General features: G+C 39.4%; 1 protein-coding gene across 1 annotated transcript in view; it reads left to right on the forward strand.

The window, feature by feature from the left end:
- The window catches only part of ctnna2 (catenin (cadherin-associated protein), alpha 2), a 361900-nt gene extending 352845 nt beyond the window's left edge, over positions 1-9055 (forward strand). The window contains exons 17-18 of the mRNA XM_083924298.1: positions 6208-6342; positions 7955-9055. Coding sequence (XP_083780424.1) covers positions 6208-6342; positions 7955-8242 — 423 coding nt within the window. The 3' untranslated portion in view covers positions 8243-9055. The remainder of the gene's footprint in view (positions 1-6207; positions 6343-7954) is intronic.
- Positions 9056-14250: the final 5195 nt, after the last annotated feature.

Below are 14250 nucleotides of genomic sequence, written 5' to 3' on the forward strand. Positions count from 1 at the left end.
TGGCTTGACAGTAAGAATAAAGGCTGCTTCACTGCTTTCAGACAGGTCCCTTAAGTAGCAAACCTTGTCGCTATGACTCCACATCAGCCCTATTGATGAATACGTTTGAAGCAGAAGGCAATTCTGCGTGGAACGGTGGAAGGAGAGCTCTTTCATAGTCATTTAAGCACAGCACTTGACGTAGAAAAACCCCTTGAGGCAACTCACCCCATTTCACTCCAGCAATGCCTTTTTTTTTCTACTCCCCCCTTTCATTTTCCTTTCTGTGCTACATTCTTTAAGTATACTATCTATCTATCTATAAGTATACCTCCTACAGAGGCAAGCTAGAAAGTTATGGCTATACAAATATTATGCACACCTAGAGACATACATTGATTGTTGAGTGTTGTGAACAGAAATGGCATGTGACAGTATTTATCACAGCATCACTTCTGCTAGGTAAATCTGCAGCACTATCTGGCTTTCACATTTACCTATGCAGGTGGCCGTTGTTTATGTCTTTTCTTTCATGTAATTATTTTATGACATGGATTAATATTGTTTGGTTGCTAACGAGGAGGGTTTATGTGGGATTGACTCAAAATAAACTACAATAGCAATGTTCACTATAATGCAAGAACATGGGTGACATGATGGGATACGTTATATCAGGCTGTGGCTACACAGGAAATAATTTTGTTCATTCCAACAATCATTGGTTTTGGTCTTTTTTGTGATTTTAAATTGCATTTCCTTGTTCATTTCCTTGCCCTTTCAGTTAAGAATATTTCTCTTTTACATTGCACTCGTTTGAGCATTGGTTAATTATTAAATGACTTCCTAAAGTGTCAAGTTAATGTTTCCACATTCTGCAAACACATGCAAATTTCAAGTAAAGTATTCAGACTTCCAGGTGTCACTTTAGTTGTCACAGTGGAAGGTCCTGTCGCATTGAGTGCAGAACAACAAGAGCAAAGCTTCTGTTGCCACCACTGACAGAAGTGAAACCAAGTGTGACTGATGTGTAATTAAAAGGCTTCTTGGGAAAAAAACAAACAAACTATAGTTCGGCAGGAGCAGGCTAGGGAGGAGTCCGTGCTAACTATCTTCAACAATGAATGCTGTCGCTGAGTGAAAATCTTGTATCTCAGAATTGTACGTTTTACAGAAAAAAAGAAAAACAAAAAATATTTTTTTTTGTTTATTCTGCTTTTTTGAAGATTAGTTTTTAATCTGACATAATTTCTGATATGTCAGTGTATCAACCCCTTAATGGCTTTAGATGCAACATGAAAAGAAGATACTATCAACGCATTTTTCTTATTTTTCTTGATCATACTTATAGTTGGTAGATAACCACGCTGCTATGGATCCAGTGGGTAATACATGTTATACAATTTAAGACCATTTTTTTTTAGCAAAACGTATATTTTGGTAAATTAGCACAGTTAAAACTATACCAGATTAGTTATTAGCGATCCCGGTTTGCATTGTACTCATGGCTGCAGGGACAACTATCAAGGGTTAACTTTGATGCTAAAAAAAATAGAACATTTTAAGCTACTTCTGAATAATTCACTTTTCATTTCCAAGTGAATGTATTGGACGTTAAATTGCAACAGGAATGAACATCAAAGATAATCTGCTGTCTGTGATTAAAGGAATGAAAAAAATAATTATTAAACCTGCCTTTTTTCTCATATCCTTATATTACATATGTTCACATCTAGGTAAATATTGTGTGGTAGTAATATTGTGGAGTATAACAGAAGAAAGGAGGAAAACAAGTACATCAGGTCGTCACTCAAATATAATAAGTGGTCTCAGTATGTACTAGAACACAGTAGTGCTCAGTCTTTGGTGGAGAGACTGCATGAGCAAATAGATGGATCACCAGCTTTCTTGAAGTAACTGACAGACAACAGCTTACCATCAAAAGGACTGTAGTTGTCCAGTCAGCAAGAAGACATATTGGGCCTCATTTATCAATCTTGCGTGAAAACGGGCGCAAAATTGGTCGTATGACAGGACCCACGTGTGATTTATGAAACATTCATATCGGACCAATCTCAGCGTACGAATGAGTGGGCCTTGATAAATGCGGCGGCTGAATTCGATCGTCATTAACATGTTACGCCCTTAAATATTCCTGGTTCGGAGGCCTCGTCCACTGAGGTCAAACATGCAGAGGAGAAACGCTGGGAAGAAAAGACACTTTTCCGGCACACAGATCGGCATCCTGACATCCGAGATGGAGCAAAATAAAGATGTGCTTTTTGTCAGTCTTAAGAGTGGAATAAAAGGGGCCCATAAAAACGCTGTATGGAAAGGAATAACGGAGGAAGTCAACCCGAAGCAGCGCTCCACTGTGACCCGTGTGCGTGTGTGCGCACTGCTGAACCTGCGCTCCTGCTCTGTAGCGGGGTTTGCCAGCGGGGTTATTAAGTATTCCGTTAGAGGATAACTTTTGTCGTCTAGAAGAACCATACCAATATGTTAATCATCTGATACCTTGTTTGATTTAATGCAATTTATCGAGGGTAGCCACTTACCGAGGATATGACTTTGGCTCTGCAGTGCGCTTTCCTTTTCATTCATTCATCTTCAACCTTGTCCCTGTCGGGTCGCGGGGGTCTGGAGCCGAGGTTTTTTTAAAATATAAAAGAATCGTGTGTGTCCCCCGGGCCATTTGGCCACCACGTTAAAAAGCGATAGCTTGGCATCACAAATCACCTGTACATTTATCGAGGGGTAGTTTTTGCGATTGATGAACACGTAATCATTTATGGATGGTGCCTTCAGACTCACATGCGTACAATCAATCGCTCCAACGACAATTCAATTTTTTTTTATTCGTTTTAAGAATCTGTTTTGATCTGTTCTTAATATGTGACTGCTTATGCTTAATGACAGCTGAGGTTTGTTAATTATTTTCAGCCAGGTTTTGCTGTGCTGCACCGCAAATACACAGGCTGAAATTTGCTTACACGACCTCAGACCTCACGTGAGATTTGATCGTAGCTCCCGCTCACGTCCAAATTGATAAATGCAGACGTTTGCCAGGAAATGGTCGTACGCACGTTTTTCTGCCGTACGTTCGATTGATAAATGATGGCCACTGTGTGTAACATGCTCTACTTGAATCTGTCATTGTACCTTTGTGTCATCCTGCTCTCGCTCTCAAACATCGCTCAACTTTATCCTGTTGTGAATATATAATGGAGAAGAAATAATAATAATACAGAAAAGCGCCACAATTAAAGACAGACAGCAAAAGAGGTGAGGTTAAAAATTAAATAACCGGCTTTCTATTTCTTTACACTAATTTAGGGAAGTTCAGTCCCAGCCTGCTTATAAATGTAGTGTCAGTGTGCAGTGTAACTTGCATTTTGACAGACTGCCACACTCTGATAGTGCGCTGCCCTCATCTCAGCAGCAGAGTTCACAGCATCTTCCTGAACCATCCATCAGGAGCATATTTCATGTTGGGCCAGATTATGTGGAAAAACAACAAAAAATTCTCACCTGTTTCTCTGCTGGACCGAACAAAAAATGTTTGTAGGCTGTGACCCATCCAGTCTCCTCACTAGTCTGTAATAAAGGCTTTTTAACTATGAGAGTGAGAGCGAGAGAGAGAGAGGGATATCTTCAATGGACCTGGCAAAGTAATGGACCATACAGATTATTTACAACAAAAGAAAATTTGTAGAAGAAATGGACTTTTTCGTCAACTGTACAATAGGGAAAAATTGTGTCATTTCTTCATCGAACTTGCCAGGGGCAGTATTGTGTGTGTGTGCGTGTGCGTGTGTGTGTGTGTGTGTGTGTGTGTGTGTGTGTGTGTGTGTGTGTGTGTGTGTGTGTGTGTGTGTGTGTTTGTGTGTGTGTGTTTGTGGGTCAGCAGTGTGAAGTGCAGTTAGCAGTGATGCCCATGCTTCCCTCTGCCTCACTGGCTGCTCTATGAGCGAGTAGCTCCACCCCAGTCTGCATCCAGTTCCACTGACTGACAGGAAGTTGGATGCTGGTGGCAGTTTTGTTCTTATTTACTGTGTTGTTCAAAGTCCTGCTCTGAAAGTAGCCGTGACTATGCATTATAATTATGCTTTGCATTGTGTTTTGTAATTATACTCGTCGTAGGCTGAAGAAGCAACATTTTCATTTTGAAAGACTGTGTATTGTTATTATTATTATTATTATTATTATTATTATTATTATTATTATTATTATTATTATAATAATAATAATAATAATAATAATAATAATAATAATAATAATAATAATAATAATAATAATTATTATTATTATTATTATTATTATTATTATTATTATTATTATTATTATTATTATTATTGTTGTTGTTGTTGTTGTTATTATTATGTACTATTTGTGACCAGCAGTGAAGGGCACTTGGGCAGCCATGAAAGCTTAAAGTCCTTTGGGGATATATTCAGATCACACAGCTAGCCATCCCCTCTACCCAAGCTCACAAGACAAGGAAATGAGCTGTGCATTTCCCCACACAGTGCTGCTGAATGTCCTAGTTAGGACCGTTTAATATTAATGGCTAGGAGAAAGGTGTTGCTACAAAATGATGCTCACAGTGTTTAAGCAGCTGATGCAGTGTTCTTAACCTACTGGGAGCTTAGTGGGCCATAGCTGACTCCTGGAAGGCTTCCAGATGGAATAATAGGGGCAAACTGTGTGATAGTGGGAGACCTGAGGAGGCTGTCCTCGAATTCCCTGTTGGTCCATTTGCTGCACTGTATGATTGGTTTCTTCACTGTTGAAGGAGCACAAAGACCAACAGGACCAGGTCATAAAAAAGGATGGAAGAGAAGAGGGATACACCATAGCTTGGCTGCTGTGGAAGCAAGTCTTTATATATATCAAACTATGATGTCCATTCATTACTGATTGATCTATTTTCTTCTTGGGCAACATGCTGTTACAAACTTGTTTTATGTGAAATGAATCATTTGGATACCCTGCAGGGTAACTCAAATTGCCTTTTGAAAGTGTAACTTGCAACAAACCACCATTGAAAAAAAATGCTCAACAACATCTTCCAGGCTCAGTGCAGAGCCATGTAATAAGTGACGCAACATGCTGGAACCGTACTGTTTTTGTTAGTACTGATGTTCTTCCTTGATGGCTGCAACACCAGAGACTGTGATTCCTAAAACAATGCTATTTGGAAGATAATTCACATCTCAAACCTATTTGTGAAAAACATACAACATTTAAAACCAGATGGTAGTTTTGTCATAAGCAGATTTAGATTTTGCCAATAATGCCTGAAATAAGGCCAAGGACCCTTTATTCCTCTAAATTCTTTGGCTCAGTAGCAAATCTGTTGCCTGACTTTATTTTCTGCCATACGATATATTCTTTCTGTCAGCTATCATACCACTGGCTCTTTGTTCATCGCAGATGATCCAGTTTTCACCTCAAACAAAGCATGGACATTCTGGATTAACCAGCTTTACAGAATTTCACAGCATAACATTGCTAGAATCCAGTCTGGCTGTGGTGCACAAATTGAGAATTTGTTTAACCAAAGACATGCAAACAGAAAGAGAGAGTTCATTATACTAGCTTGCATTTTGTCCAGTGACTCCTAAACCAAAGGTCCTTACAAATGTGAATGTGGCTCAGCACGAATCACTTAGACATTTGTTTTCACTTCAGCCTTGAATATATTATGATTCCTGAATTGTTTTCGATTAATTTCTTTTATATATTTGACCCAATGATGATCTGTATTATTGCTATTGCAGTTTATTTGAATACTCTTTGGCTTTGTCCAAAATCCCCTGTGCACTTTACTTGCACTCTACCATATTATTTGAGTGTCTTTGGGTGAATTCTGAATGGGAAATTCATGATGATGTCATACAGTCATCATTTTACTGCTAACTGCAGAGTACATTATTTAGTGTCTATTACATTACAGGAGGTTGTGTAAGAGTAAAGAAAATGCACATAATCCCTATATATTATACAAATAATATGGATGATATGGCCAGATATGTGTCAAAGCTCCAAACTGTCAGCATGAGGCCAGTCATTAAACAGCAGCTATTTCACAGTAACCTCAATCTCCTGAATTTTACATTAAGTATATTTGTAAGCCTGCTTTAATTTTGTACAACAGAATTGGAATATCGTGATGCACTAAATTGCTGAGTTGACAATGTGTTTCTTTGTGCCTCTTTTTTCATTCAGTGCCCTGATTCAGCGTGCAAGCAGGATCTGCTGGCCTACCTGCAGAGAATCGCCCTGTACTGTCATCAGCTCAACATCTGCAGTAAGGTGAAAGCTGAGGTTCAGAATCTGGGTGGAGAGCTCATCGTGTCTGGGGTAAGTCTCTCCCTACAGAGCAGCACATGGCCAGCTCCAGATAGGCTTTTAGACTTAAACCATTAGACTTGATATTTAAAACATTTTATATGCTCTGCACTGCGGGTGGGCCAACCTTTCAGATCAAGGTCACGATGAAGCTTGGAAAAACCAGATGAAGGGTCATGCAGAATGACATTGATGCAATTATTTCAGACAAATTACCATCTAATAATACCAGAAAGATGCACCGCAGGCTTTTTTCCATTAATGTTTTTTATATCTCATGAACCCCATTATCCCTGGTCAAACTAAAATCAGTCTATTATCCCATACTGCTTGCATTTGACATTTAACTTAAGTAATACATTTTCAGCATATTTTCTTTTATAAAGATTTTTTTTAAGAAAAAGATATTGATAAGTTTGAGCAGAATTATCCTGATAATAATACTAGCCTCCTCTCAACTGGCCGATATACTGTATATCTATTTATTTTTGGTAAAATACAACTGCAAAGCAAAAACTTAATAACGCAAAAAAGGGTTTCATTTCTTCACAAAGCAAATAAATATTCTCTTGTTCAGTTAAAGGTCAATACAAAATGAAGGTCAAGGTCAAAGATGGGTGTGGTCAGAGTAAGGGCACCGGAAGTAGGGGGTAAGAAGTAGGTAAGCATGGTGGACAGCTAAAGTCAAAAGATGACATTACACCAGCTAAATATCCCACAATGCAGTGAAAACTAGGTTCATAAAGGCCAAATGGACAGCAACCTGGGCAGCTCAATAACATCAATAATGCTCAATGTACATTTCCACAAAATCACCAGTCACAACATGTGCTTTAGAGGGCTTCTACGATCTTAACAGCACACAATACCCTCTATTCTAAGACCCTCAGTTCAGATAAGTAAACCTATGCAGAACAAACTATTCAACAGTCAAAAAAAAGGGGGGAAAACTCAGGAATCAGAGGAGGGATATCTCTTCCATACAGACAGCTACAAAGTAGAGTGGAGTAATCCACACTGAAAGGAAGTATTGGATTTTCTGTCAGGAGAGAAAACATAGAGTTTGTAAAGACCCTTTCTATGAACTGCCTTAGTATGATATTTTCCTCTAATTAAAACCAGACTTGACTTTATCTTTGCTTTGGGCTTCCTTGTATCTTGTGTTGATACAGTTCTCCCTGATTTCTCAGGACTCTACTATAGCTTGTCTCACATGAGACATGGAAGCCCTGCTGAGATTTTAACCTTTTCATTGTGGCCAGCTGGAGTCCACACTCATTAAATCTAAGTGGTTGACTCGTCTCAGTGTGGGGTAGGAGAAGGCCCACTGGCCGCCGACCCTTAAATGTCAGCCAAACAAAACAGACGGAGACAGAGGTACACCTGACCCCTGCCTCTACTAATTAAGAACTGCTAAAATAAGATGTCATGCAGCGAGGATCATGTTTTTTCCTGCTTAATTGCCAGTTGCGGCATAGACCTCCGAGGTACCGGATATAGCTAATATGTCCTAATGTTCTTGTTGAGTGCAATGAAGTCATTACACTTTTTCTCTTTACAGACAAATCAACTTATTTGACTTGCCCCTTACTGTTTCTCCCCCCCCCCCCCCCCCCCCCTGTAGCTGGACAGTGCCACCTCCCTGATCCAAGCAGCAAAGAATCTAATGAACGCAGTGGTGCTGACTGTAAAGGCATCTTATGTAGCCTCCACCAAATACCAGAAGGTTTACGGAACAGCGGCTGTTAATTCACCTGTGGTGTCTTGGCGGATGAAGGCCCCTGAGAAGAAGCCTCTTGTAAAAAGGGAGAAGCCTGAGGAGTGCCAGACACGTGTGCGACGAGGCTCCCAGAAGAAACACATCTCTCCTGTCCAGGCCCTCAGCGAATTCAAGGCCATGGACTCCTTCTAAGAAGAAAAAAAAAGTGCTCACCCAAGAAAAACAACAAAACATGACTGACAAGTTGAAGAAAATCTCCCTTTTCACATTGTGTTAACCCACCTCTGTTTGCCCTGTGTGTGCTTGATGACACATCAGGACTACAGTACATATTAAACTGCCACACTATGGCTCCTGTGAACACTGTGGGCCTCATGGCTCGCAGGCAGCCAGCACACACCACACAACACTATTTATCAATCTAAATGTAGCTTAATATGTGAAAGCCAATATGTGACACAAGTACTTTTGAAAACATGGGAGTAAAAAAAAAAAGAAAAAGAAACATATCAGAGGAGAAAGAGTGGCATTCAAAAAAAAATTGTGGCAGTTGATATTTTTGCTATATCTTTAACGTGCTACTGACTGGCTGCTTGTAAACACATTTAAACTATCTGAATGGATATCCTGAATGGTTCGGTAGAGGAGTTGTTCTAAAGGGAATATGTCAATGTTGGTATGCTCCCTCTTGATATTTTCTTTTTTTTTCCAATTTGAATGTAACATGTAGTTTTAGGAAAAATTTATGTTTAAGATACCTGGAAGTGTTGGCGTCCAAGTAGTTTCCTTGTTCCTAATGATTATAACAATAATCCATATGGTGTTTTTTCCAAAGAACACTTATGGTCTATTATATTGCCTTTTTAAATTCAATTATTTAATTATTACATCACTAACTATGATGACCTTGATTGGAAGTTGTGTAGCGTATAAATATAGAAAGAGAGGTTTGACTAGTTGTGGTTTGCTCAGAGAATAGAAATCCCTGCATACAGTACCTTTATATTCACCCTTCTCTAATAAATCCCTCAACTTGATTGTCAAGGTTTCCTGTGTCTTTCTTAGTGTCACATTTGCAGAAGTAGCTTCTGATCGGTGAGTGAGTATTACAGCAGTAATACCTTTTATTAATCTAAAGGATCGCACATAATCATTAGAGATTTCCATGCAAGGCCTGCAGATGAAAAGATTCCAGAGGAGAAAAGAATTCTATTAGTGCTAAAAGCTTACAAGGATAGGCATATTGATTCAGGGTCACAGTTCAGTTACCATTACTTACTGTGACGTGAGATGATTGGTCTTAGGTCAGCGCTGTGTGTGATATTTTACCAGGTCCTCCACACAAACAGTCCACCACACCTGCCAAATTTGCATCAAACACAAATCACATGTATGGTTCCCGATTTGTGTGTTGGTCGGTATGTATTTTTAAGAAGAGTCAACACTGACTTTTGGTTTTGCGTGGGATACAAACACTGCCCTCACAGGTGTTTGTACGCATGCTTTTGCTCTTTATACAACTCCTTACTATTTTCGCTCTTCATAAAACTTAATATTTTACAGCCTTGCATCTAAGCATTTTACATTGTTGCAAATGGTTGGTGGGTGGAGGAGGTAGAGTAGGGCCATCCCACCACATATTGGTGGTAGTCATAACAACTGATAACATCTGAAGCGGGTGGAAACCAGCAACTTTAAAGGTTTTCACATATTCATTGAAAAATCATAACAATGACAAAATGGATTATCAAAAAATTTGGTACAAATATTCATGGTTTCCAGATGATATATCCTTATAAATTTGGTAATACCATGACTTTTCCTCTCATACGACATGAGGTTGACTTTTTTGCTTTTTAGTGAATTGTCTCAATAGCTGTTAAATTTGATGTAATTCATGTTTCCCTTGGTATTAATTGGATATTAATATTAATTGTTGATGATTATATCTAGTGCCATCAAACATTAGCATGTAAGCATTGTCATTGTGATCATGTTGACAAAGCAAACACCAAGCTATGTGATTATATTTCTGTTAAGTTCTGTTACATTATATTGTCATCCATCTAATGAAGAGTTAAAGCTGTATCGTTTGCTCATGACCTCATAGTTAACTGCTGACTCCATGACAACCTATATAAGCTGGTATTGGCCACTAAAGTCCCTGTCAATCTCTCTTAAGCCTGCTGAGTTGTTGGGAAACAAAGGGGAATGGGGGAAGAGGAACAGCAGTTAGACTCAACAGATGCCTGACACATCACCAGTCAGCAAGGCAAGGAAACCCCATGAAACGGAAACAATGAGCTCTGAATGTAAAGGATTTCTAACAGCACAGAAAAATTACTGTGGACAATACAAGTTTGTATAGCTTGTCTGGTATTTGGGAAACCATGGAGACCTGGCTGCAACCTCCCTTCATGCCAAGTGATTCCAGTAAATTACTTTATTTTAAGAGACAGTACAATGCATTCCTTTTAGAAATCAGGACCCTACAGGCATCACTGGCACGCCCCTGCCATTAAAACAACGAGAGTTAATCAATTGATTGCTTAACACGACCTTGATCCCTCATGAATCAAATCAAAAGCATCGACAAGCATAATTGTCCCAATAACGGCTCAGGGGACACTTACTAGTTTAGATAATTCAGCAGTTTAGTGACTGATAATGAATACGGCTCTTTATATATCCACATTGTACAGCTAATGGCCATTTAAAACAAAATGCATAAAGCATCCGTGCATCATCCGAGTGCCCTGTGTTTAGGAAAGAGGGCCACAGGAGGGATTAATTCTTGGCTCCGGCGCTGTTTAACTAGAATAATCCCTGTGTGTATCCATCGCTACCATCCAAATAAAACATGACATGATGGATGATAGCCTGTTCTCTTTGAATATTATAAAATAAATAATTGAAAAGAAATAATGATGGTTTGCAGAAATGCCACTGCAGTGTGGAATATTGATTATTTGATTTAAGATGTCTTCATGGGATGTGCTGTATTAAAGGGATTAAAACAGAGTTCTATTCTAGTTTAAAAAAAAAAAAAACTCCCTCCAACTCTAAAAATAGACGGAGGGGAAAAATGACTTAAAAGTCTCCTAAGCATAAGTTATGAACAGCATACAACCAGCTGCTGCAATATGTCTTTTGGCTTTCGGTCTCTGGTGTCAGATGCCTTCTGACACTGAACACACTGGAGACTGTCATCAGAACAGATGGACATCAGTGATGTAAAGGACCTGTTTTTTTTAGGGTTGCCATAGTTTTATAATGCAAAAATTAAACCAGAGAATTTGGACCTGATGTCACAGTTGATCATCCTTGTTTTTTGTTTTTTTAACTATTCAAAGGTTGAAGACCAGAAAGGTTGTCAACTGAAAAGAAACGATATGTTTGGAGAGCTGACGTGTCCTTGGTTCTAAATGAGGCTTGGGTTTCATCTTATTTGGATCCTCTTTTATGAGCACAAAACAAACTATATTTTGCAGTGGAAGGATAATTGAATATAACATCACGACTACAGTACACATTCATTGCACTCAGTTATGGTTTGAAAGTAAACGAAAGCTTTATCCAGATATACCTCTTGCTCTTTAGAAGTTCTTCTAGGAAAGAGTCAAGCCTGTTTCTAATTCTAATTTTCTCAAGCCAGCCGGCAGCTGGTGAGTGTCCAGAAATGTCATGATCTCTTCCTGAGGATGTGATATGGTCTGCAAAAGTCTGGGTAACAGGCACACACACACACACACACACACACACACACACACACACACACACACACACACACACACAAACACACACACACACACACACACACACACACATCTCCTTGTGGAAGTAATTCTTTTTGCATGCTTGCTTCAGCTCCAACTCAACTCCTTGAATGATCTGAGGAGGTCAAGTGGGCACGCCTTTTCAGTGTGGCTGCCCATATTCAGACCCCTCTCCCTGACTCATTCTATGTTGTCAATGTGAAAATCCAGACTGGGAGGATGTAAAAGTTTTTGGATGTGCATCCAATGATTCAAGCAAAAGTGTGATCTTGGTAGATGGTTGATAATCCAGTCTTTCCCCTAGCACAATGTCTCAATCTCTCAGAGAATATGAAAAGGTCCCACTTGTGGAGGCTCAGACACTGACAGGGGAGAAAAGCCTAAAGGCTCGCTCACATCCTCACAAAATATTTCATCCCAGAAGTTCGACGACGTAGGGATTACTTGGAGGGTTAGTTAATGAACTACTGCAGGTGGTGATCTAACCACTAATAGGTTACACCAGCCATCTGAGAATGTCCATGTGTGTGTCCACTGCTTCTTTGCTTTTTCTCTGTACTGCGCCGTTTTACTCCCCCACTGGTATTTTGTACACAGGATTGTACATCATTTTATTCAATAAAGAGATATTTAAGAGGGAAGGAAAAGCCATCTGAGCCAAGAAGCGTGCTAGCTGTCAGTGATGAGATAGCCTGTCTAAAACTAACTGAGCAAGCTGTTGTAACTGACGTAACAGATGTAACGTTGACTTCAGTCTCATAACTGTCCGTAAAGCATTCCTCTTTTGTGAAGTTATTATTCTTACAAAGGAGGGTTGAAAAAAAAAGTGGCTAATGCAACACAGCTAACAAGCTGAGATTCCATAAAATGTTCCTCTCACTCTGACCTCAAGTCAGGACACCTGGAAAAGAAAAAGCTCATCCATATTGTAATGGATTTTGTTTCTAGGCTATATAATCCCCAAAATAGCCTCCTTTGTTTTTATTAGACTGGTATTTCAGTAAATTAAAACAATGGAAATGTTAGACTTACCACAATATGTTTAATATTTACAAAACCATCAGCGTCCACATATTTGTATGTATACAGAACAACACCTCAGATTTGCACATTGTGATGTTCTTATTACAGACAGATGCCCACTTTAAATTCTGCTTTAATAAGGACATATTCCTAAAACAAAATAGAACCTTTTATTTTTGCATAATATCATGCTTTTTCACTAATAGTGTAGATTATTCAGTTTAAGCCTTCCAAATATTACTTTGCTTCAAGAGATCTCCAGCTGAAAGCAGGTTGCTAATGAGTGACTAATAGCTGAGAAAACACAGGATTCACTCTGATTCTGGTGTGATCAGCCGATTTAAATAAAATGCTGAGATATTTACCATATCGCCAGACAGAATGTTGAATTTGGACTATTTACTATCAATGCTCCTTTCTGAAAATTATCTCCTTTTACAATATCTGTGGATGGCAACATGATAAACTATGATTAAGGTGGTTAGGGTGAGGCAACAAAAACAATTCGTTAAGATTAATTCATAAAAATGGTGAACTTTTACAGTTGCATTGTGACAATGAAAGCTGCAGTCTTCTTCATTAAAGTCAGATATACCACTGTACATACATCCATCACAGCTGTATATACTTTATATAGGCTACTCCCAGGTATGAAAAGGATGGTAACAGATTTTACACGTCTTTTGTTCTTTTGGAAATACATTACAAGGTCTTTTATCTTACTAGCGTTGTTGTGCAGACGTTTCCCAATGATCCACCTGTCAGAATACCACTTTTCTTATAGTCCTACATATCTCCACAAATCCATTTCATAATAAAGAGATGTCAGAGAAGTGCTGAACGTTATATCTGAAATCTGATGCGTGTAGAGTGAACAAATATTTGATTCGCACAAAGCCTCTCTGGCATGTTGAAAGAATCCCCTGGGTGTATGATTTTATTCTACACGTGGCTCCGGTATGCAAACTAAAATAAGTCCATGGAGTTCATTGGTAGAGTTCTGTCGCCTTGCAGCACCAGCATCCAGAGACACTTTTATAATGTCCATGGACACATGGTAGCTGGCTGCCTCATGATGTGTGCACTCCGGATGCTGTCAGAGGACACTGCTTTGCTCGGGCAGAGCCTCCCCAATTATCTCTCACTAATAATGGACATTCTGCAGTGGCCACAGTGTTATCTCCAGTTGAAATTAACAGTGCTAGAGTGTGGGCCCACCACTCGCAGGAGGAACCGCTGGAGTCGGGTGCGCTGCTGCACGGGTAGCAGTGAAGGTGAGGGGCCTCGCCGGACAAGACACGGGCAGCAGAGGCTGGCTCTCGGGACGTGGAATGTCACCTCTCTGTCGGGGAAGGAGCCGGAGCTTGTGCGGAGGTGGAGCGCTACCATTTAGATCTGGTG

This window comes from Echiichthys vipera (genome assembly GCF_963691815.1).
Source record: "Echiichthys vipera genome assembly, chromosome: 2".
NCBI classification, from domain to species: Eukaryota; Metazoa; Chordata; class Actinopteri; order Perciformes; family Trachinidae; genus Echiichthys; species Echiichthys vipera.